The sequence below is a fragment of the Trichosurus vulpecula genome, chromosome 7 (assembly GCF_011100635.1).
Source record: "Trichosurus vulpecula isolate mTriVul1 chromosome 7, mTriVul1.pri, whole genome shotgun sequence".
In the NCBI taxonomy this organism is placed as follows: domain Eukaryota; kingdom Metazoa; phylum Chordata; class Mammalia; order Diprotodontia; family Phalangeridae; genus Trichosurus; species Trichosurus vulpecula.
This window is the reverse complement of record NC_050579.1, coordinates 116,363,206-116,389,137: the sequence shown is the minus strand read 5'-3', so window position 1 is coordinate 116,389,137 and position 25,932 is coordinate 116,363,206. Positions and strand designations below refer to the sequence as shown.

Below are 25,932 nucleotides of genomic sequence, written 5' to 3'. Positions count from 1 at the left end.
TAGTAAAGTCCCAAAGCAAACAAACAAAAAAAAAAGTCCAAATAAAGTTTTCTTGGGGATATGTCCTTCTCCCCACACTGTCGTTGCAGGCTTCCTCTTGGCACCCAAAGTCCCAACTCAAAGAAAAAGTTCAAACAAAGTTCTGTTAGGGGTCTGTTCTCTCCATGCTATTCCCCTGCTTCCAAGTCCTGAGGGGTGGCTGGGCAATAAATCCAACAGGGTGGGGTCCCTGGGAGTCCAAGGCACTTCCCCACCCCACCATAAACAAATCCACCCCTCCCTCCTGGGTCCCAAGCAGTTCCAGCGGAAGGGACCAAAAAGGCACACTCAGCGCCTTGCTGCAAAGTTTCCATCTTGCCCCAGGGCTGAACTCCAAGCTCCTGGGTTCCTAGTTATTCACCTCTGGTTGGCCATGCCTGGCTTCTGCCAGAATCCCAATGTAGGTGGCTCCCCACATTTGTGTTCACCTCACCAAAGTCAGCTGGAAGGCAGCTCATCACTCTCACCTTTCCAAAGTTCTCATGCAGGCAGTCGTCTGCTCTGCCTAGGTCAATATGTTGGCTTCTTCTTTCTCCTCACCAGCTGTTCCTGCCAAATCTGCACAAAGGCCATTCTCTAATTTTTCTCTCAAGTCTATATGAAGGCAGTTCTCTGCTCCTGTTCCAAAACTCCTCATATAATATAGTCTCAAAACATTCACCCTTTCAGCACAGTCCTCTGGAGCCAGGATTAACAGTTCAGGCCCTTGCTCCAGCCATCCAACCCTCCCCTACGCCTGGGAATTTTCTCCCACAGCCTTTGCTCCGGCCTGTCTCTTCTGAAGTGCTAGTACTGTGGGGAGAGGGAAGGAGGAATTATCTCCCAGATTATCTCCCACTTCCACCAAGGTGTTTTCCTTCCGGCCTTTGTTGCTCCTGGGGCTCCATAGAACCCTAGCCATCCCAAGTACAAGAGAAATCCAAAACTGGGAAACATTCAACCACCCAGTACCCAAAAACACCATACTTTCCTTTTAATATGCACATCCTACCGTGACTATGCCATTTGTTTCAATAATTAGGCTAGCAGCCGCTGTGGGGGTGAAAAACCAACAGGAGCCCAACAACAAGAATGCTGCAAGCCCAGGTTCTTTTGATCTGCTTTACTAAGGAAAGCAACATTAGGGGATTAACAATCTTACTTTAATCCAGCATAAAAATATCATTCACTTAGTTCTGGGGAAAAAGCCAGCACCCTGAGTTCTCACTTTTGGAGGCATGTTGAAGTGGAGACTCTGGGCAGCTGTAGTTAAGAGTCTTCCAGCTTGTAAACCCAGATATTCAAACTTTGTTAAACTCTGGTAACTTTATATTGAGATTTGAATCAGACAAGGCCTCTCTGTTAGGGTGCTGGTTTTTTCCCCTGAACTAAGTGAATGATATTTGTATGCTGGATTAAAGTAAGATTGCTAACCCCTTAACGTTGCTTTCCTTAGTAAAGCAGATCAAAAGAACCTAGGCTTGCAGCATTCTTGTTGTTGGGCTTGTGTTGGTTTTTCACCCTCACAGCAGCTTCTAGCTGAGTTGTTGAAACATAATGACATATGCATGGGAGACACCTTGTTGAAGGAGAGTAAGGAGGAGATTAGTGAGTCAAATGCTTCTTTTTATAGTCACCAAATAGCAAACCCAGTGGAATTCTATATTTGTTGTACCTTTGAGTCAATTATGTGACTAAAATATATGTTTTGCTATGGTATATTTAGGAAAGCTAAGTGTTTCCTTTCTACGCATTCATCAAGAATTTGGTTGTTGTTTAATAGTATCTGACTCTCCATAACCCCATTTGGTTTGGTTTTTTTCTGTTTTGTTTTGTTTTGTTTTTGGCAAAGACACTGGAGTGGTTTGCCATTTCCTTCTCCAGTTAATTTTACAGATGAGAAAACTGAGGTAAACAGGGTTAAGTGACTTGCCCAGGGTCACATAGCTAGCAAGTATTTGAGGCTGGATTTGAACTCATGTCTTCCAGATTCCAGGCACAATGCTTTATCCATTCTGCCACCTCACTGCCCCTTCATCAAGAATATGGATTATTTCATAAAGGCTTTTTAGAGGAAGAAAAGTAGATATCTGCCCCAGTAGTTGCTGATCTTTATTTGGTCATCTTTTTTAGTAACGAAGTTTGTGATTTTTTCCCCAAACATTTCTTATCTTCTCCTCTTTCAATTGTCTGAATTGATTTTTTTTAAACAGCCTAAAAAATTTGTTATGACCAACACAGATCACCTCATTTGTATATTCTTTTTTTGTTTTCTCTAGTGTCATTTCTACTTCGTCACTTATCACAACAGGAATTGTGATGTTTGAGTAAGGTGGACTATCCATTGTCATTAACAGAAAAACTTTTATTATAGAAATCTTGACAGACACTAACATATTATTGGAGGAAGTGTGAATTGATCTAACCATTCTTTTTGTTTTGTTTTGTTTTTTGGAGGGGGAGAGGCAGGGCAATTGAGGTTAAGTGACTTGCCCAAAGTCACACAGCTAGTAAGTGTGTCAAGTTTCTGAGGCTGGATTTGAACTCAGGTCCTCCTGACTCCAGGGCCGGTGCTCTACTCACTGTGCCACCTAGCTGCCCCCCTCCCCATCTAACCGTTCTTAAAAGCAATTTAGAATTAGGCGAAAAATGACAGAAACAGAAATCCATACCTTTTGACCCAAAAATCTTATTACTAAGTATATACTCCAACAAAGTCAAAGATAGAACAGACTTATGTACACCAAAATGTTTATATTGGCATTTTCTCTACCATAGAACTAGAAACAAAGTAGATGGTAGATGCCCATCATTGGGGTGGGGGAACTAAACAAATTGTTAAGAAACAGTGATAATGAAAGATATTGAGAAGCATGGGGAGACATGTTAATCAATACAAAATAAAGTAAGCAAAACCAAGAATACAGTATATATAATGCTTAAAACAACATAAATGGAAGGAACAATAGTAACAACAACAAAAATCGCTCTCAACAAAATGAATAGTGAATAATTATAATAATCAAACTTAGTACTGAAGAAGAAAGGAAAAAAATGTTCTGTCCTCTCTCTTTTGCAGAGACAAGGAACTATGGCTCTGGAATACTGCATATACTGCCAGACTTAGTTGAAGGACTGATTAGTTTTGCTTGACTGCTTTTTTCTCTTCTTTATTCCTTATTACAATAAATAGCTCTTTGAGTGGGGAGGGGGGATAAATATAGTTGGAAATACAAATAATATAAAAAGATGCCAATATGTTTTTAAAAGAAAGCTTTACAGATCTTTTCTGGTTTTTGTCTTCATTGTTGTTCTTCCAGTTTCATCTTTAAGCGCCATCAGGATCATTTGACTTAGTTGTGTTTCTAATCAAGCTTTTACTAAACTTATTATTTTCCTATTGCTTATAACTTTTTATGAGGTGATATTGCTCATTATGTTCTACTCTCTCCTCCATGATATTTCACAAAGGACTTGATAGTGTCCTTGCCTGCAATATCTTTCCACTTGGCATGGAGAGAAAAAGTTTGCTGGCTGACTCATTTTCTAGGCTCTTTATCTCTGATGTGATGATTGATTTACATTGACTAGGAAACAATAAAAGTATATGTAGAAAGCTTATTTCTCATTTTTTGCCATAAAACAGCATGTTTAAGTAGCTCATATTGTAATTGCCTCTATCATACATGTCTTTTAAATTTTTTCTGATTAATTACAATTAATTAAATCATTTGTTTTATCTTTAATGATAATTTAGGTTTCTTATCTATCGGGACTTTGTCAGTATGAATTACTTTCTCTACTTACTCGGCTGTCAACCAATCTATGATTTAATAGCTGTTTCCTGAGGCAAACAGAAGTTGTGATTTACCCAGTAAGTGTTAGAGAGCAAAATTTGAACTCAAGCCTTTCTGATTTCAAACCCAAACTCCACCCACTATATTACACTACCTCATTTGAAACTAGTGCATATGGACATCAACTAAGACTAATTTTACTTGGAAATAACTTGAACCAATGAGCTACTTCGGAAACAAAATAATGTCAACAAACATAGAAAAAGTATAGAACTAAGACTAAGAAGATGTCACATTATTTTAATACGTTATCTCAAATTCACTATATATAATGAAGTAATTTCTTCCATTTTTAGTCAGATAATTCCAAAATAGCTTTTGCCCAAAGACCACCAGCTTCCATTCCAATCTATAGGGAACCTTTTACAGAGTAGCTTTATTCTCAAAATGACAAGGTAAGCAAGAACTCTGGTCCTTTTTAATTAAATTGTGTTTTCTCTTTCTAAAAAGTCTGTTTAGCTCAAAAAGTACATCTGGTTTATATTTTGAAAGCTCAGTAGAGCAAATAAAAAAAGCAATTTGCTTAGTGCTTGACGGTATTTCTTAACACTTAGATTGAATGGGAAACTGGTGGATAACCTGCTTGGTGTGTGTAAAAGATAAGCAAGGTTATAATTTCTTGGGAGGCAGTAGCTGCCAAGAATCTCATATGAATTCAGTATATCCTGCTTAACCAAAGAATCACCTCAATTTGCTCCAGGTTTGTTTGTTTGCTTTTGCAGTAGAAAAATTGGCAAGACAGCTATATGGACAAACTATGGCTGGTTTTCAGCAATAGAAAATGAAGCAAGTTTTCAAATTTTGAAGGAGAGACAAGAAATGATCATTTGGGGACACACAGAATTCATTTTTCAGTATTTCTGTATTCGTGGTGGAAGGAACAGACACAAAAACTTCAAATTCACTGTAGAGGAGGGATGAAATAAATCTCTAAAATCATTTAATGTGACTTTACCATTCCCCAATTGAGGGACTGTGTAAGATTGCCCAGTCATTACACTGACATCCTTATTACAGGGCTGTGGAATAAAAATCTGCCTAGGAAAAGGATTTGACAACGCAGTATTGCGTAGCTCGTAAGCGCCACCTACCGAGATATGTTCACATTTCATCAATCTTACTAACAATCTAGCTGTTTTATGTACTTAAAACAAAGAGTCATAGGAACAAATCACAAGAATTATATTGACAAATTGATAGAATTATTTTACAGAAGCCTTGTTTAGGATAGATAGTATTCCAAAAAGGATATACATCACTAAGACTCTGTGCTTTGGTCCACCAAAGCTAAAAGTTATTTAACCTTTCCAAACATTCTCACCTATGCTGTAAAGCTAAAGGACTCTGATGGAGAAAATGATGAAACGGGATTTTGGTTTTTCCCCCAAACAAAGGAAAGGGCATTTCCCAAATCAAGAGAGATGACCAGCCTCCTCTGTATCCTCACCCACAAGGGAGGCAGAGGCATGGGGCAGGAAAATGTTTCACTTATATACCCTGGAAGAATAATATTCAATATAAAAGAGAATCTGAGAGGAAGAATTTGCTATCCTTCTAACACTGTGTGAATTTGTGGAAGACTTCTTTCTACAAGCTTATAACATCCAAGACTAATTACTATGCTAAAGAATCAGATTTTTTATTAAAATTTACTTTGGCAATTGATAATTTTTATCTGGAAAAAAACACAGAGTAAATTAATATGAATAAAACTTCCATTTCATTTCCTAGAGATGTGACTCATGAAGAAAACTCCTAAGCCAGTGGTGTGGCTCATGCAACCAGTAGCAAATACTATAATTATGGCTATGGTTATTATTCTATTTATTTGATCTTCATTATGACTAGTTATATGATATTAAACATATGACTCTAAAAGCAATTGTCTGGGAAAATAATAATAAATAACATGTATAAAGTACTTTAACATCTATAAAAGACTCTCTATACACTTAAATTCATCTAAATACATCTAAACCCTGCTATTCTGTTGGTGTTATAAGAAGAAGTTAACAACCACTTATTAAGAGCATCATATTATGTAGTATACCATATTTTATATATACTATAATGTATATTATTGCTATATTATATATATCATAATATATATAGCATTAATATATGTGATAATATATATTTGTATGCTACATACTGTATTGCACATAGCTATCGTTTGTCCTTCATTTTCAAAGAGGACCAGTGACCTCATGGTGGAATATCTTGGCCTGTAAGTAAACTGAATTTAAGTGAAGCAGAACTGTACAAAGTCATCAGCCTAATTCTATCTTCCAGAGTCATCAAAGTCCCATGGCAAGACATTTGGGAGGCTTTGCTCTGTTCATGGGATAGATACATGAGGTGTATGGGGTGTACAAGGAAGACTAACACCTCTCATGTAAGGGCCTGACTTGCCATTTCAGGACTACTCATCCACCTTCCCTCAACTCTCACCTATAGCTCCAATAATCTATAGCATGTACAGTGGCCATACCCCAGTAAAACTGTCTGGTCAGATAGGCTAAACCACATTGAAGGAAACTAATGGACCTCAAACCTGTTGTGAGTTAGGGGAATGTCTATTCCAAGCATGTGAAGACTTCCCCAAGTGGAACAGGCAGATGAGAACAATTTGTAACAATGTCCATGAAGGCAGGTAAAGCAGGCAGGTGCTGTAGAGCACTTAGAGCTTGGTCAGACATTGATGATGCCTAGGTCATACACTGTAGTCCAGGACACTGCTAGTCATCTTGACTTTTGCCTTGCCATTGGACCTTGATGATTCCAGAAGGGAGTGAGGTTGACAATTTTGTGCAACTCTACATCACTTAAATCTAATTCAGTCACAAGTCAAGACCTGACCCCATGAAGTCATTGACCCTCTTTGAAACAAAGGACAAACAAAAATAAATTACATAACTATATACCATAATAGTAATATAAAAATACATGATATATTAATAATATAATAATATAAAAATAAGAGAAACAATATATACATCACCATGTACATAGAACATGATCTTAACTGTAATCTAACTGAATTCAGAGTAGAAAAAGTAGCTTGGTTTCCCTTAATTTGGAAGTAATTATTTATCTGAAAACATCAATAAATTTGCTTAAAAACAAAAAATGATTGACACTTTTATATGAATGTTTTGAAGCTTTGAAGCCAGATAAATGTATTTTTAAAATTAGTTATTTTGATTCAGTAGATCAATAGATGATCTACACATTTCAAATACTTTTAAAAATTCAATTTACTTACATCCAAATTTTTGAAGCTCATCCTTCACATTCCTAAGATGTTTTTTCCTGGGCAGAGCCAAGATGGTCGCTGGAAAGCAGGGACGTGCCTAAAGCTCTCCCTCAGGACCCTCCAAACACCTATTAAAAATGGCTCTGAACAAATTATAGAGCTGCAGAACACATGAAATAGCAGAGGGAAGCAGGGCTCCAGCCAAGGACAGCCTGGATGGTCTCTGCGTAAGGTCTATCACATGGAGCTAGGAGCAGAGCGGAGCAGAGGCCAGTGGGGGCTGCACACGGACCAAACAGACTGGGAGCCAGGTGGAACAGGCCCTAGCACCCTGAATCAGTGAGCTGTGGCAGTTAGCAGACTTCTCAACCAACAAACACCAAAGACAACAGAGAAGGTTAGTGGGAAAAAACTGTGGGGAGAGAGTGAAAAGAGTTTGCAGTTTGGGCACCTCCCCAGGGGCAGAGGAGGTGGTACAGCTATAGAGCTAAAGCTGCAGTTAATTCTAGCCCCAGGTCCACCTGGTGGGAGGAATTAAGTGGCAGGTCAGAGTGGGAGTGCAGAGCTTGCTCAGATCTGAGCTGAAGTCTGGGTTGGCAGTTCTTGGGGGAGGAGGAACACTGGTATGGCAGAGCTTACTGTGTAGAAAAATCTCTGAAAACAAGAGCACAGCCCCTCAAGCTTGGGACAAAGTACTGTCTACTCTACAAGCACTCATATCCGGAAAAAAGAGCTCAAGGGTCAAGTAGTTGACTGGGAACATGGCCAGGTAGTGAAAACGGACTCAGATTCAGACTCAGACTTTGGAATCTTTCTTTGGGGACAAAGAAGACCAAAACATATAGCCAGAAGAAAGTCAAAGAGCCTACATCAAAAGCCTCCAAGAAAAACATGAACTGGTCTCAGGCCATGGAAGAGCTCAAAAATGATTTGGAAAAGCAAGTTAGAGAAGTAGAGGAAAAATTGGGAAGAGAAATGAGAAGGATGAGAGAAAACCATGAAAAACAAGTCAATGACTTGCTAAAGGAGACCCAAAAAAATACTGAAAAATACAGTGAAGAAAAAAACCCCTTAAAAAATAGACTAACTCAAATGGCAAAAGAGCTCCAAAAAGCCAATGAGGAGAAGAATGCCTTGAAAGGCAGAATTAGCCAAATGGAAAAGGAGGTCCAAAAGACCACTGAAGAAAATACTACCTGAAAAATGAGATTGGAGCAAGTGGAAGCTAGTGACTTTATGAGAAATCAAGACATTATAAAATAGAACCAAAGGAATGAAAAAATGGAAGACAATGTGAAATGGCTCATTGGATAAACCTCCTACCTGGAAAATAGATCCAGGAGAGATAATTTAAAAATTATTGGACTACCTGAAAGCCATGGTCAAAAAAAGAGCCTAGACATCATCTTTCAAGAAATTATCAGGGAGAAATGCCCTGATATTCTAGAGCCAAAGGGTAAAACAGAAATTGAAAGAATCCACAGATTACCTCCTGAAAAAGATCCCAAAAAGCAAACTCCTAGGAATATTGTTGCCAAATTCCAGAGCTCCCAGATCAAGGAGAAAATACTGCAAGCAGCCAGAAAGAAACAATTTGAGTATTGTGGAAACACAATCAGGATAATACAAGATCTAGCAGCTTCTACATTAAGGAATCCAAGGGCCTGGAATATGATATTCTGGGGGTCAATGGAGCTAGGATTAAAACCAAGAATCACCTACCCAGCAAAACTGAGTATCATGCTCCAAGGCAAAATATGGATTTTCAATAAAATAGAGGACTTTCAAGCTTTCTCAGTGAAAAGACCAGAACTGAATAGAAAATTTGACTTTCAAACACAAGAATCAAGAGAAGCATGAAAAGGTAAACAAGAAAGAGAAATCATAAGGGACTTACTAAAGGTGAACTGTTCAGTCTATATTCCTACATGGAAAGATGATGTGCATAATTCATGAGACCTCAGTATTAGGGTAGCTGAAGGGAATATACATATATGTGTATATGTGTAAGTGTATATTCATATATATAATATGTATATATGTGTGTATATATATGTGTGTATATATATACATACACACACACACACACACACACATATATATATATATATATATATATAGAGAGAGAGAGAGAGAGAGAGGGAGAGGGAGAGAGAGAGAGAGAGAGAGAGGAGAGAGAGAGAGAGGGGGTACAGGGTGAGTTGTATATGAAGGGATGATATCTAAAAAATATCAAATTAAGGGATGAGAGAGGAATATATTGAGAGAGAGAGAGAGACAGAGAGAGAGAGAGAGAAAGGGAGAGATAGAATGGGGTAAATTATCTCACATAAAAGTGGCAAGAAAAAGCAGTTCTGTAGGAAGGGAAGAGGGGGCAGGTGAGGGAGAATGAGTTAATCTCACTCTCATCAGATTTACCTGAGGAGGGAATAACATACACACTCAATTGGGTATCTTACCCCACAGTAAAGAAGGAGGAAGGAGATAAAAAAGGGGAATGATAGAAGGGAGGGCAAATGGGGGAGGAGGTAAACAAAAGCAAACACTTTCGAAAACGGACAGGGTCAAGGGAGAAAATTGAACACAGGGGGATAGGATAGGAAGGAGCAAAATATAGTTAGTCTTTCGCAACATGAATATTATGGAAGGGTTTTACATAATGATGCACATGAGGTCTATGTTGAATTGCTTGCCTTCTTGGGCAGGGTGGGTGTGGAGGGAAGAGGGGAGAGAATTTGGAACTCAAAGTTTTAAAAGCAGATGTTCAAAAAAAAAGTTATTGCATGCAACTAGGAAATAAGATATACAGGCAAAGGGGCATAGAAATCTATCTTGCCCTACAAGAAAGCAAGGGAAAAGAGGATGGGGGGGAGTGGGGTGAGAGAAGGGAGGGCTGGCTGGGGAATGGGGCAATCAGAATATATGCCCTCTTGGAGTGGGGGGGAGGATAGAAATGTGGAGAAAATTTGTAATTCAAACTCTTGTGAAAGTCAATGCTGAAAACTAAAAATATTAAATACATTATAAACAAAACACAGAGAAAAAAACAAAAAAAAACACACTGGAAAAAAAGAAGATAGGAGAATTAGGGATCGAATACTCAGCTACTTCCAGCCTCCTACTCTCCAGAAGTAAGGAAACTGCAGTCATATCTATCTATATATCATATCTATGCCCACGCTAAATTTGGGTTGCTATTGATCCCAGTGGCTCATTTAAAAGCTTGTTAAGCTTACAACTGTGCTTTGGGCATGGGGAAGAAAGTAAATAGACTAATATGTATGTACTTAACACAACAACAACAAAAATAAATGGAAGTACGATTGTTGATTATGGGTATCACACATTTAATTATAACAGAAAGCTAATGTATTGAATTCACCTATAAGAAATGAGACAAAGAATAGATAGAAAGATCCAATAATATATTTCCTACAGGAAGCATGCTTAAAGAAAAAAGAGCCATTGACTCAAATGAAGGGTTATAAAGATTGATTGGGAGTCATCTGATGCTGGAAAATTAGGACATTTAATTATCATTATAAGCAAAGCTGAATTTAAGTTAGGAAGCATTAAGAAAGATAAGGATAGTAACTATATCCTGACTAAACTGTCCATTCACAGTGAAAGCATATAATTATTAAATATATATTAATCCAATGGAATACAAACTAAATTTTTCAAAGAAGAGTTGACTAAATGTCCAAAGGATACAAATAAAAATATTGATGAGATATTTTCTTACAGCATTTTCTGGATACAGTGAGTAAAAAAAAAAAATAAGATAAGTTTGAGAATTGGATAGAATGCTAAAAAAAAGTTAGATATGTGGAAAAAAATTAAATGGATCAGATAATTTAGCTTTTAATTCCAGTGTGTTTCCTGTACATGTTTTAATATTGGTGAAGCTTTCTTCTTTATGATTCCTTTAAATATAATGTCATTTCCATGTTTTTCTCCTTTAATATTATAAATTTTTATTTCTGCTTTGTCCAAAAAAATTCCAGTGTACAAAGAACATTAATAAAAATTGATCATGGGGGGCAGAGCCAAGATGGCAGCTGGAAAGCAGGGACTAGCGTGAGCTCCCTGCCGAGTCCCTCCAAAAACCTATAAAAAATGGCTCTGAACCAATTCTAGAACTGCAGAACCCACAAAATAGCAGAGGGAAGCAGGACTCCAGCCCAGGACAGCCTGGATGGTCTCTGGGTGAGGTCTATCCCACACAGAGCTGGGAGCTGGGAGCTGGGAGCTGGGAGCTGGGAGCGGAGCGGAGCAGAGCCCAGCATAAGCAGCATGGACCAACCAGACCAGGAGCCGGACAGAGCATGCCCTAGTGCCCTGAATCAGTGAGCTGTGGCAGTTACCGGACTTCTCAACCCACAAACACCAAACACAGTGGAGAAGGTTAGTGGGAAAAGCTGCCAGACTGGAAGGAGTTCACTGTTCAGCCACCGCCCCGAGACAGCGGAGGTGGGGCAGCTACAGAAGTACAGCTGCAGTTGCTTCCAGGCCCAGGCCCAACTGGTGGGAGGAATTAAGTGGCGGATCAGAGCAGGAGTGCACAGCCTGCTTAAGATTTAAGCCCAGTCTGGGTTAGGAGTTCTTGGGGAAGGAGGAGTGCTGGTGTGGCAGAGCTGGCACATCCCCCCCAGACGTGGAACATAGAACTCTTTAGTCTACAAGCAGTCATACCCCGCTGAAAAACTCAAGGGTCAAGTTAGTTGGTTGGGAATATGGCCAGGCAGCGAAAACACACCCAGATTCAGTCTTTGGAGACACAGGAGACCAAAACATAGAGACAGAAGAAGTTAACAAAGTCAAAGAGCCTACAACAGAAGCCTCCAAGAAAAACATGAACTGGTCTCAGGCCATGGAAGAACTCAAAAAGGATTTGGAAAAGCAAGTTAGAGAAGTAGAGGAAAAATTGGGAAGAGAAATGAGAAGGATGAGAGAAAACCATGAAAAACAAGCCAATGACTTGCTAAAGGAGACCCAAATAAATACTGAGTAATACATTGAAGAAAACAACACCTTAAAAAATAGACTAACTCAAATGGCAAAAGAGCTCCAAAAAGCCAATGAGGAGAAGAATGCCTTGAAAGGCAGAATTAGCCAAATGGAAAAGGAGGTCCAATGGACCACTGAAGAAAATACTACCTTAAAAATTAGATTGGAGCAAGTGGAAGCTAGTGACTTGATGAGAAATCAAGATATTATAAAACAGAACCAAAGGAATGAAAAAACGGAAGACAATGTGAAATATCTCATTGGAAAAACCACTGACCTAGAAAATAGATCCAGAAGAGATAAGTAAAAAATTATTGGACTACCTGAAAGCCATGATCAAAAAAAAGAGCCTACACATCATCTTTCAAGAAATTATCAAGGAGAATTGCCCTGATATTCTAGAGCCACAGGGTAAAATAGAAATTGAAAGAATCCCCAGATCACCTCCTCAAATAGATCCCAAAAAGCAAACTCCTAGGAACATTGTCGCCAAATTCCAGAGCTCCCAGATCAAGGAGAAAATACTGCAAGCAGCCAAAACGAAACAATTTGAATATTATGGAAAAACAATCAGGATAACACAGGATCTGGCAGCTTCTACATTAAGGGACCAAAGGGCTTGGAATATGATATTCTGGAAGTCAGTGGAGCTAGGATTAAAACCAAGAATCACCTACCCAGCAAAACTGAGTATCATGCTCCAAGGCAAAATATGGATTTTCAATAAAATAGAGGACTTTCAAGCTTTCTCAGTGAAAAGACCAGAGCTGAATAGAAAATTTGACTTTCAAACACAAGAATCAAAAGAAGCATGAAAAGGTAAACAAGAAAGAGAAATCATAAGGGACTTACTAAAGTTGAACTGTTTTGTTTACATTCCTACATAGAAAGATGTTGTGTATGATTCATGAGACCTCAATATCATAGTAGCTGAAAGGAATATGCATATATATGTGTGTGTATACATATATATACATGTGTGTGTCTATGTATGTATATATGTAGGTATATCTATATCTATATATATATACACACAAAGGGCACAGGTTGAGTTGAATATGAAGGGATGATATCTAAAAAAATAAAATCAATTTAAGGGATAAGAGAGGAATATATTGAGAGAGGTAGAAAGGGAAAGACAGAATGGGGTAAATTATCTCACATAAAAGTGGCAAGAAAAAGTGGTTCTGTAGGAAGAGAAGAGAAGGCAGGTGAGGGGGAATGAGTAAATCTTACTCTCATTGGATTTGACCTGAGAAGGGAATACCATACACACTCATTTGAGTATCTTAATCCACAGGAAAGAAGGAGGAAGAAGATAAAAAGGGGGGATGATAGAAGGGAGGGCGGACAGGGGAGGAGGTAATATAAAACAAACATTTTCAAAAAGGGACAGGGTCAAGGGAGAAAATTCAATAAAGGGTGATAGGTTAGGAAGGAGCAAAACATAGTTAATCTTTCACAACATGAGTATTGTGGAAGGGTTATACATTATGATACGCATGTGGCTTATGTTGAATTGCTTGCTTTCTCAGGGAGGGTGGGTGGGGAGGGAAGAAGGGAGAGAATTTGGAACTCAAAGTTTTAAAAACAGATGTTCAAAAACAACAACAACAAAAAAGTTTTTTCATGCAACTAGGAAATAAATACACAGGCAATGGGGCGTATAAATTTATCTTGTCCTACAAGAGAAGAAGGGAAAGGGGGATGGGAGGGGAGTGGGGTGACAGATGGGAGCGCTGACTGGGGAACAGGGCAACTAGAATATACATCATCTTGGAGTTGGGGGGGGTAAAAATGGGGAAAAAATTTGTAATTCAAACTTTTGTGAAAATCAATGCTGAAAGTTAAATATATTGAATAAATTTAAAAAAAAGAAAGAAAAAAGAAACTCAGTAATGGAGAAGCGCAAATGTTCCAATTTTTTTTAAAGGGACAAGAAGAGTCTCCAAACTATAGTTAAATTGACTTGTGTTTCAGGGGGAAAAACTGTAAAGTGTATTAAAAGGATGGTTAGTGAACATTAAAAGTCAGCATGGCTTCATGAAGAACCAGTCATGTCAGATTAACCCCATTACATTTTTTTAACAGAGTAACTAGAGAGATATAGATAAAATTTAGCTGCATTTTAGCACAGTATTTGATAAAGTGTCTAGTTTTATGCAGGGAATAAAAATAGAGGGGTAAGAGAATAGTGCAGTTAGGTGGGTTCAAAACTATTTCAATGGCCAGACGTAAAGGATGGCCCATTAATAGTATGATGTCAACTTTGAAGGAGGTCTCCAGTGGAAGGATCCAGCTATCAATGTTTGGCCTATGCTGTTTAACATTTTTATTACTGTTTTGGAGAAAGGTATTGGTATGGATAAACATCTGGGAGGGATAGCTAACACACTGAATGACATACTTGACACAATAAAACACTGACCAAATTGAATAAGTATGAATTTAATACAGAGAAATATAAAATCTTACACTTGGGTTAAAAAAATCAGTTTCTTGAGTACAAGATGGGAGATATAGGCTGTGCAGCAAGTTTTCTGAGAAACAGAAATCTATGGATTTCAGTAGAACAGAAGCTCAACAGGAGTCAATGGAGAAAATGATGAGCTTGGGATTTTGGTACCATTTATGCTATAAACTACATGTACATAAAACTATATTTACCAAAAAAGATAATATAATAACTACAAACAGTAGAAGACAAGACAGGAAAGAGTGCACATATTGCGCCAAAGGAGCTTGAGTTTTATTCAATAGGCAATGTGGAGCCATTAAATGTTTTCAAGATGGAATCAACTCAATCAGAATTGTGTCTCTGGTACTAGTGTGCAGAACGAATTGGAAAGTAGAAAGACTAGGTACAGGGATACCATTTAAAAAGCTACTGAAATAGTCTAAACATGAAGTTAGAAGATCTTGAGCTACAGTGCTGGGTTAGAAATTGAAAGGGGCAGATGGCAATGATGCTTTAATTTTCCAAGTGCTCTTCCATTCTATAAAAAAAAATGGCATTCAGTCCTTATCTATAACCCTTATTTACATCTACAAGATGATTCAAAAAGTCCTCTCAGGCATTTAACACAGATACAAAGTATCGTCAGAGAACATATGCATATAAATCATATAAACATACTTCTCTTTACTCGAGTTATAGTAACCATAGGGATATGGAGTTGATAGATAATTTCATTGATAGAGGTAACTCACCAAAGAGGAATTTCCTCAATACTCTCCCTGAAGCTTACAGTCTTATAGAATTGCCTCAAAGTCTGAGAGGTAAAAGGACTTTCCCAAGATCACCTGACCAATATGCATCAGAAGCAGGTCTTGAATCCAGATCTTCCCGAACTGGAGAGGGTAGACTGCTGCCTCTAAGTTATAATAAATGTAGAAAGTAATCCCTATGCATTTACAAACACGATAATGTTTGCTTTATCAACATAATTCTGTAAATTGATTATGTGACTCTTGATACATGTAGTAACCTTGATAAAGCAAATATTATCATGTTTGTAAATGCATGGGGACTATTTTCAACATTTATTATAATTATATATACACATATGAATATGTACATATATATGCATATCACTCTAAAAAAATAGATACAACTGCAAATGTATAGTCGTATTATCCTTACTAGAGAATTGTGTGTTTTTAACTCTCAAGACTTGCATAGATATCAGATAATTATAGTGTAGAGCAGATTGATGTAATCAACTAGCATATGGTTTCATATTTTCGCCAACAGTACATTTACATCTTGAGAACTATATTTATATAAAAAAGATAAATTAGTAAATCCTAATGCAAAGAGTAGTAATATCTAAATTCATGGAAGAAAAGAAGGACATTAAATAGATTTTCTTTAAATTAGAGAGCAAAGGCACGGTTAATAAATTAGGTATACACTAGCCTTTCTGTTATTCATTTCAAGGGAAAGCATTAATCAGCATTCACAAACTAAGTTTGTTTAAAGTTCATTACTATTCCAAGCAGTGGATTTTCCCCGGTAACATGCATCTCAAAGGGAATAAGAAATGAAAGTACTAATGAAAGGCTACCAATTTAGCATGCTGCTTGAATTCAGTAATCTAGGGTTTATGCGCATATGTTCAGTTATGTGCAATGAAGTCCAATTCTACAAGCATTTCTGAACCATGGTAATGCTGTGTATTTCTGTAATGGGCTATCTATTTTGTAATTAGTGGAAAAGAGCCCAGCACCTCCTGGATTTCATAAGCAGTTAAAGTATCCTGAAGCTGCATTGCTCAATGTGAAATAACATTTCATTTCTGCACAAAAGCATGGGAGCAAAACTACTCATGACTTCTCATTATAGCTAGAATAAAAAGAAAAGGAGAATAGGGGAGATGTGGGAATTACTGAGCTTAACCTTTCTGATACCCTGGCCTCACAATTTGTTACTCCTCAAAAGTTCTCTGAAGGTCAGGCACATATCTAAATATCATTAAGGATTTTATGAATAAAATTAAATAAAACTTTTTTCCAATCAGGTATAATCCAGACCAATATTTTAATAGATACAGCTATACTGTGGCAAGGCTAAACATAACCCTTGTGTCTCTGGGGTTTTAAACAATGTGATCAATATTCAATTCTGGAGAACTGCCTACATTTTTAAAAGACACTACAGTTTTTAACATGCATATTTGTAGTGATTGCCAAGGGAAAGGAACTAAAAGAATTTATCGTGTCCATGTAGTCAAGCCTAATCCTTGAGCTACTGGTTTGCTAATTATAGCCTATGATAGCTGCGGATAAGAGCATACTAAGGTCATGTTTATATGGTACAAATTGTCTCATGTTGACATAACCTCTGAATTGAGGAGCTATCTTAACATGTCCTTCAGATTTACTTAAAATTAACTGTTAGTAGAAGTGCTAGTACTTGAAAATTATTGTTTGAATATCTGAATTCTTAATAAAAATTTCAGGAAGCCTGGAAGCTTTTAAGCAGCTTGCATGAATTTCTGGGGAAAGAAATATTCCATCTTCCAGCACATCAAATACTAAAACATCAGGTACCTAGAGCTCTTTAATGAGATCACAGGGGAACTAGCTGGCTGACCTTGAATATTGCCCTTCTTTCCACACATAGGATACCACAAGATCATGGGATTTAAAACCAGAAGGCATCTTAAAGATCCTCTGTGTTGCTCATTAGATCCAGCAACTTTCTTGTGGGGGAAAATCTGCCCCACATTCATAAGAATTCTGGTGTGGAGTTTCCATTATGGGCTTTCACTTTTTGGCATGATTTTCTGTTGGCATATAGACAAAAAACATCACCGTTTTCCTGCATCAGAGGTGAGCTAGAAGCTGAATTTGAATTAAAATTTATCTTTACATCTTTTATAAAATATGATTTCTTACATTTCATATCATGTCTTAGTAACACTTCATTTATCTAGAGATCACAATCACTTATCCACCAACTTCAACTGTCCATAACATAACAGTAAGTCATGTAAAGCATCTGGGAAATCCCAAGACAGAGGTTTCTACCAACAAAATTGCCCAAAGTTCAAGATATTTTGGGGGTCCACATCCACTTAAAATGATAACTCATAAGCCCTATCCAATTTTGTAGGTCAGATGCCATAACTAATTCAAAGCAAAGGCCTTGAAATAGCATGATAAGGGGATAGAACCAAGATGGTGGAGCAGAAAAAGCACTCCAGTTCAGTTCTCTCAACACTCCCCTCCAAGAAACTTTAAAACAATTCCTCAAATCAAATTCTGGAGTTCAAGAGCCAACCAAAGGTCAGGACAAGATCAAGACAATTTTGGAAGTGAGAAGATAAGTCTGAGAACTGGAATGAGGGCTAGATAAGAAAAAAAAGAAATTGAAGGAATACTAATAGGTAATGAGGAAATAAAACTACATTTCTTTGCAGATAACATGATGATATACTTACAGAACCCTAGAGAATCAACTAAAAACTAGAAGAAAAATGATTAATTTAGCAAAATTGCAGGATATAAAATAAACACCAAATTTCTATACAGCTGAGATGTCTATGTTTGGGTAGGAGTAGAGAGAATTTGTCTGTGCTGATACCTCGATTAATTCCCAGTTGAATTTTTTGTTAGATAAAATCACTGGCAAAGTTAATATTCACATCAGGTTGGGTAAGTAGAAAATTGGAGAATCTATAAAAGAGAAGCTTAGAGATGCTTCTTTTATGTATATTTTGAAAACAGGTAGGTTGGTAACAAGGCATGAACACATATAATCAATAACATGCAGTAGTAGCCCCTAAAAGAACCAGAAAGAGGAAAAGAATCAGAATGATGAAAGATGCTGTAAGAACCTCTGGATGAATTATCTATACTCCATCATGGCCTGCTTTGGTTTAGCTGAACCCTACAAAGATAACTTACTCCCAGGGATATTTGCTAAGTCCTGATATCTGTCCAGTCTAAAGGAAATTAGCTTGTTTCTGATGAGTTCCAAGGGACTAAAATCTTCCCTAATGCAAGCTAAAGGTATACTCTTTGTCCTAACCAGTCAAGGGTCTAATAGTTCAAGCCAAGCCCAGAACTCAAGAATGTACTCTGGGCCAGTCTCACCTAGTGTTTTTTTCAAATTTGCTCTAGCCCAGACTTACACAATTGGGGGTAGATCAGAACAGATTTTGTCTCTAGGACTGGAAAAGGAGGAGGGGCAATAGTTGTGATATCCCTGTGAAGTCTATCATCTTATATAGAAAAAAAAAACAACATCTTGTAAAAGGGAAGAAATGAGTCTTTTTGTTAGTGAATTACTAGATCTTATGGAATTGCTGAGTGGATTTCACACTAGGTGCAATTTTAACAAAACCGATTCAAGGCTTTACCCTATGAGAAACTTAATTTTATTTAACAAACAAGTGATTTTAGTCTGGTAGCTATCTAGATTCCCTTAATCCAAAGGCACAAGTTTATCTTTTAATTATTCTCAGTAATATGACATATGGGACTCAAATTAGCTTCCATTCCACATTGCTTAGGAGTCAAATGTACTTTACAATATAAATTATTACTATAGCATTCAGAATCCTAAATAATTCTGGGCTTAGTTTCTCTATTTGTTAAATGAAGGTGTTGGACTAGATGATCTCTAAGGTCCCTTCTGGTTCTGACATTCTGTGATTTTCATTAGATCCTAGAATCATTGATTTAGAGTGCCAAGGAACTTTAGAGAGCATTTAGTCCAATGGCCTTATTTTATAGGTAAAGAAACTGAGACTTAGAGAGATTAGTGACTTTCCTAAGGTTACAGAGGTACCAAGTAGCAGAGTTGGGATTTGAATTCTTTTAACTCCATATACAGCACTCTTCATCAAACTGTGTCTGTAATGCATTCCAGAATTATAGAATATAAAAATTGGGAAGGACCTCAGAGATAATCTAGTTTAGTTCCCTCATTTTACAAATGATGAAACTGAGGCTCAGTTGACTTGCTTGAGGTCATCCATCAGGCTAGCAGCAAATTTTAGAACACAGATCTCCAACTCTTACTCCAATGGTCTAACACTTTGCAATGAAAGAAACATAGAGAAGAAGCTCACTTCTTTTGAAACAAGTTCTCAACAGGGCACACATCACAACACATTGTAACAACAATGCTGCTTGCAGCTGCTGTGGGGTGTAAGACCAACAACACTAGCACAAAGAAGGGCTGCTAGCACAGATTCTTTGATCTTCTTTTCTAAGGGAAAGCAATTTTAAAGGGTTCAACAATCTTACTTTAATCAAACATTTTATATATATACATATATATGTGTATATTTCACTTAGTTCAGGCAAAAAGTCAGCACCCTGAACTTCAAAGAAAATACAAACAGAAATTACAAGCAGAAATTATATAAAAAGAGCACATACAAACAGCACAGACCAACAGACAGGGCTTCCAACTGTCTGATCAAAAGCAATCCTTACATAGTTACTAACTAGAGAGAGAAGCATCAACATCTGGGTTTTCAAAGCCAAGGGGCACCTTAATGGCTATCCAGAGTCTCAACTGGCTATATCACACAAACACTCTTCGCATGAGTGAGCCCCAAAGCAAAATGCTAACCTCAGAGTATATATACACTTCTTCAGGGTTAGAGGACATCACAACCCTTGAGACCCATGGTCATGTAATTAGGCTTCCATGTGACTTAAGCAGGTCACATGGGTCTATTAATGGACATGAAAGATCTTCCCATTAAGCAAAAATACATTTACAATACGCACATTCATACATATACATGTGCATGCACACACATACACACACCTATGTACAGCCACTGAATGTCCTCTGATTAAAAATACATACTACTTCACAACTTTCGTGATTCACTTAACATATAAAATACTTCTTCAGTCAATTAAACTGTATGGTTCCTGAGAGTATGAATTGCAGTTTTTTTCTTATTTCTATCACCTAATGTTTGTTGAATATTTCAATATTTTAATATGTCCATGATTTAATCATATTTGGTTACGTGTTCCACCAACATAAATCATAACTTCCCTATGCCTTATTATGTGTTTCTGTGGGGGAAAAATCACCAGGAGACCAATACTTTGATGAATTTCCCCAAACCATGAGAGGCAGCTTGGTAACATTGATAGAGAGCAGAACTAAAAGCCAGGAGTCCCTGGGTTCAAGTTCTACCTTTGACACATACTTGACATGTGACCCTAGACAAGTTGCTTCATCTTTCAGTGCTCTAACCAACTCTCCACGACTATAATTGGAGAGAAGGTGTTGACTTGCTTTGGTAGAGGTAGTTCCCTATACCAACCAATGAAATCACTAGTAAGTCCCCATCTCTATCTGTAAATTAGATTAATATTCAGAGCCTTTGAAGGTTGGTACTAGAGCTCATCTAATCCTATTTTATAGAGTCCAGATTCATCCTCCTACTCAAGATGAGGCACTAGAATAGGACCTGAGCGGAAGCTGTATAACATTTTTAAAGGAAAAGCTTTTTTTGAGTCAAAGATCATTTCATAAATAAGTTACAGTCAGAGATAAAAATGGAGAGAAAAGGCAGGGGAAAAGAGGAAGCCCACTGTTTTGACTTGGAAAGGATTACTGGAATACAGTTTTGTGTTTGAGTATGTTGGGGGCAGGGTAGGCGAAGGGAGGGTAACAAACTGATAGTTTCTCTCTCTCCCTCTCTGAATGGTCCCTCAGACTAATTCCTGCAGACAGCACACAAGAGAGGTCCAACCCAGAAGCTAAATGAATGGGATATCCAAACCAAACTCCACAGCTACAGCTGGTGGGTATGCCAAAGAAATAAATGGTTTTGGTCTTTATTTCAACATTACATTTGAACTTGTAGGTATTTCTTTATGTAGTTTTGTAAAATTTAAGGGCATGAAAGTGAGCTCCATAATGTCAGGAAAAAGAGGAGGAAAACAGTCTTTTTGTGCCCAGCTTGACTCTCCAGGGGCAATGGTAGGAATTTATCAGTGTCGGCTCTGTTTTTCCAGTCTTAAGAAAAGACAAGGTAAGGGCAAGAACAGGATCATGCTATTGAATTAATGAGATTGTACTCAAAGGGGAAGATAATGTCCACCAGGGTTGGCACTTGTAGCAAATCACTTAGAATTCTGCCTATTTCTGCCTAGGCTGTCTGTCTACTTTACCCAGGTTACATACATTCCACAGAAAGCTCTAGGAAGGAAGGAAGATTTCCACCCTCCTTGAGTTCAAGGACAGAAACAGAAAGTCATTTCTTTCTAAGCCTCTCTAGGATTTACACTTAAAGATGAAAAGGACTTTTTTGTGTCTTTGTGAGTTGGTTTCAGAATATTACAAATATTTTCAGAGCTCACCGCTCATGACAAGCTGTCCTCTTATGCCATTGGCTCTTGCTGTGTTGGCACCTTTGGCGGCCTGAAATGAGATTGTTTAGGGATTATTAGATCAACCACATGCATTCTGCTTTTGTTTTAATGGTTTTTTGTCCAGAGATAGGGAAGTTGGCTGGGGCCCCAGAGATGAAAGGAGGTCTGTGGGGTTAGGGGGAGGTGAGGGTATAGAGAAAATAAAGAGAGACAAATGTGCAGTGATGAGTGTTTTCTGCTTGTAAGAGTCATGGGAGAATATAACGATTTGAGTTTGAGGTGAGGGGGAACAAGATGGCAATGTAGGACAGGAAATTATACCCCATAGTGGTGCCAGGATAACATCTACCAAGATATGTCTCTAAATTACATCAAGAACTTCTATGAAGGATGTGTGAGTATTAAGCAAATAATGAAATCAAATGAATTGGACATGTTCATGTGTTTTTACCTAATTTGCATGAATGAAAACGGATGTTATATTCTGGGAATAATATAAAGTATCAATGATGCTTTTAAAAATTAATTTATTATGTACCTAACTTTAAACAACAAAACCAAATAAATACATACTTAAAACTATTTACACACAAAGGTGTGTTCCTACATACAATATTTCTTCTGCATCTACTTCTACTTTGGGTTTGATCATCTCTATTGTGTGTGTATATAGACATAGACACGTAGATGTAGATAAGCATCCATATATATGCATGTGTTTGTGTATAGTCATATAGGCTTTGTTTTCTTCACTTCGTGTGAATACATAAAAGTCTTTCTGGATATCTTACAGTATTCTATTTATTGTATCTAATGGTAGTATTCCATTATACTAATATCTACTTTATTCAGCCAGTTGCTAACTCTGACATTTAGTTTTGTTTCTAGTTCTTTGGAATTATAAATAATGCTGTGGATCTCATTTTTTCCCTTTATGCTGATGTTCTGAGAATGTATTCCCAATAATGAAATGTTTGGCTCAAAATAAGACTGTTTTTGTGAATTGTATACTGCCAGATTGCTCTCTGAAAATTCGCCCAACCCTTCTTTTTAAACTGTAGTATGAGTATAACAACTCCTAACTGAAAGTTATAATAAATTAACTCATGAAGCTGTTTGGCTATTGGCCCATAAAACAGTCCAATGCCTCAATTCTCTTATTAAGAAGTATAAAATTATGATGATCAACTGTGAATGACTTAGCTATTCTCAGCAATATAATGATCCAAAACAATTCCAATGGACTCATTATGAAAAATGCTATCCTTTTCCGGAGGAAGAATTGATGCAGTTTGAATGTAGATCAAGGCATACTTTTTTTAACCTTCCTTATTTTTCTTGTGTGTTTTTTTGTCTGTGGTATCTTTCAAAACATAGCTAATATGGAAATATGTTTAGCATGACTGCACATGTATAACCTATATCGAATTGCTTGCCTTCTTAATGAGGGGGAGGGGGAGAGGGAGGAAGAGAATTTGGAAATCAAAAAATTTTAAAAACAAATGTTAAAACTTTTTACATGGAATTGGAAAAAAATATGAAAAATAAAAAGTACAAAATTAGCAGCTAGTCTCAAGTAACACCAGCTGCACATTATTTGGCCATTTAGTTAGGAAAGCCTTAAAGTGCTATATAAATATCAATTATTATTACTTATTTATAAATGGCAACATACATACTCATGAGTTTAATGAGGATTCAAAAAACAAATATAGGTTCATTTGATTACTTTCAGATATTCTAGATGAACTAAGCTATTCATACAAAAAGGACTATAAAGCTAGTGAATATCATCTTAAATCAAAACTTTTAAAATAATTTTTCAATTGCAATATTAGAAAGTATTCCTCATGTTACTGTTACTATAAATATTTCAAAGATTAAGAAAAGAGTGAACAAATCTTTTAACAATATATCTTGAGGGGTGGACTAAATGATAGACTCTAAGGTGATTTCTAGCTCTATAAGTTCATGATTTATTGATTTGAAATAGTTTCCAACAAATTTACTCGTAGAAATATTATACATTTTCCTTTTCCGCCTATCAAATGACATTTCATTATAACTGTCACAGCTCAGACCTCCTACAGTGATCGGTCAGTTCCACACCCTTTTCTTTGGCTCAGTTCGAATGTTCTTCCTTGGAGTGTTGGGCTTTGCAGTCTATGGGAATGAAGCCTTGCATTTTAGCTGTGATCCAGATAAGAGGGAAATAAATCTCTTCTGTTACAACCAGTTCAGGCCAATAACTCCACAGGTAAATACATTTTTTTAAAGAAAGAAAAGTTTATCTTATTCAGAAGTATGCAGTGATGAAAAAAAGTAGAGAAATAATGGTATTGCTTATATAATTCCAGAAAATGTATTAAATTATCTCTAAAATGAGAGGGTCGGCTATCCATGTTGCCTTTTAACTCTACATTCTTTGGATCTTGTGATCTTTATGTTTCAGATAAATATGAGTTGGCAGGAAAACAATTATTTAGGTTAGGGATTCTTAAACTTTCCACTTGCTACCCCTTTCTGTATTTCAGCAGTATTCACTGGTGTTACATGGTCTGAGGGCATGCACAGTGCAAAGTGCACATGCTTTGTGTTCAGAACCAAGGCTGCAGTGAAGTGGCATGATGCAACATGGGCAAGCACTGCCAGAAACACCTTGGATTCATTATGTGTTTCATTTTGAATTAAATTTTGGTTGTTGTGAGTTCAGTTTACTGTTGCCAAATTTTTTGCCACCCCATGTGGGGTGGTGACCCACAGTTTAAGAAGTGCTGAATTTTAGGTAATATACTCATTTTTCAACTTTATTTTGGACATCTGGGATGTATTAATAAAGAGAAAATAAAATAGCTACTTAAAAGAACACTAATCATAATTATTAGTAAATTGGGATAAATTAAGTGAGGAAAAAATCTGTAAATACATCATTTAATTTTAACAAATTTTAAATACTTTGTTATTTTAGACTGAATTGAAAATATATTAGGGTCTATTAAACTTAATTAAAATATTAAAATGTTCCAGAATAAGTCCAAATCTATATTAGTAGAACTTTCCTCAATGAGAGTTCCATACACTAACACAATCCCAGGTCCAGCTCCCTTCAATAAAAGTATTTTTACAGTTGACAGTGTAAGTTTTGAAACAAAAGCTAAAGTTAAGCTCCTGAGAGAACCCAATGCATGTGTGTTTGGGTTTGTTTGTTCGTTTGTTTTTAACAGACATACGGATGAAATGATTTGACTAATGTTTCTGCCATTCTTTAGGTATTCTGGGCATTACAGCTAGTGACTGTACTGGTTCCTGGAGCTGTTTTCCATCTTTATGCTGCATGTAAAAGCATTGATCAAGAAATCATACTTCAGAGGCCCATCTACACTGTCTTTTATATCCTCTCTGCCTTACTGAGAATAATCCTCGAGGTGATAGCCTTTTGGCTTCAAAGTCATCTTTTTGGTTTCCAAGTAAAATCTCTTTATCATTGTGATGCCAGTTCACTTGAAAAAAGATTGGGCATCATAAGATGCCTGGTCCCAGAACATTTTGAAAAGACCATATTCCTCATTGCTATGTACACATTTACAGCAGTCACAGTGGCATTAGGAGCTGCCGAAGTTTTTGAGATTTTATGTAGAAGGTTAAGCTTTTTAAGTGCATAGTGGCTGTGATTTATCTACTATTCTGGGAATTCATCCACTTCATTTATTCTTGATTGCATTCAATGAAAGTTTAAATTCAAAAAAGTTTAGTTTTGTCTTAATTTGTTCTTAAAGCATAGGCCACCTCCCCTGGAGTTCTTTTTAGACACCCGTTGTTTAAAAGATAATGTTGGTATAGTTCTATTGGAAAATACACTATAGAACAGTGATATAGTGCTTCTCTAACAAAAGACTTAGTTTAATTTTGTATGCAGCCCTTTATTCCATGACC

The 25,932-nt window shown here is 36.9% G+C and overlaps 1 protein-coding gene across 1 annotated transcript; it reads left to right on the top strand.

The window, feature by feature from the left end:
- The first annotated feature begins 22,354 nt into the window (after nucleotides 1-22,354).
- On the top strand, nucleotides 22,355-25,661 carry GJE1 (gap junction protein epsilon 1). The gene is made up of 3 exons (XM_036768227.1): nucleotides 22,355-22,393; nucleotides 24,074-24,256; nucleotides 25,269-25,661. Exons 1-3 carry the CDS (start codon nucleotides 22,355-22,357, stop codon nucleotides 25,659-25,661), a joined length of 615 nt encoding a protein of 204 aa, XP_036624122.1.
- The last annotated feature ends 271 nt before the right edge of the window (nucleotides 25,662-25,932 follow it).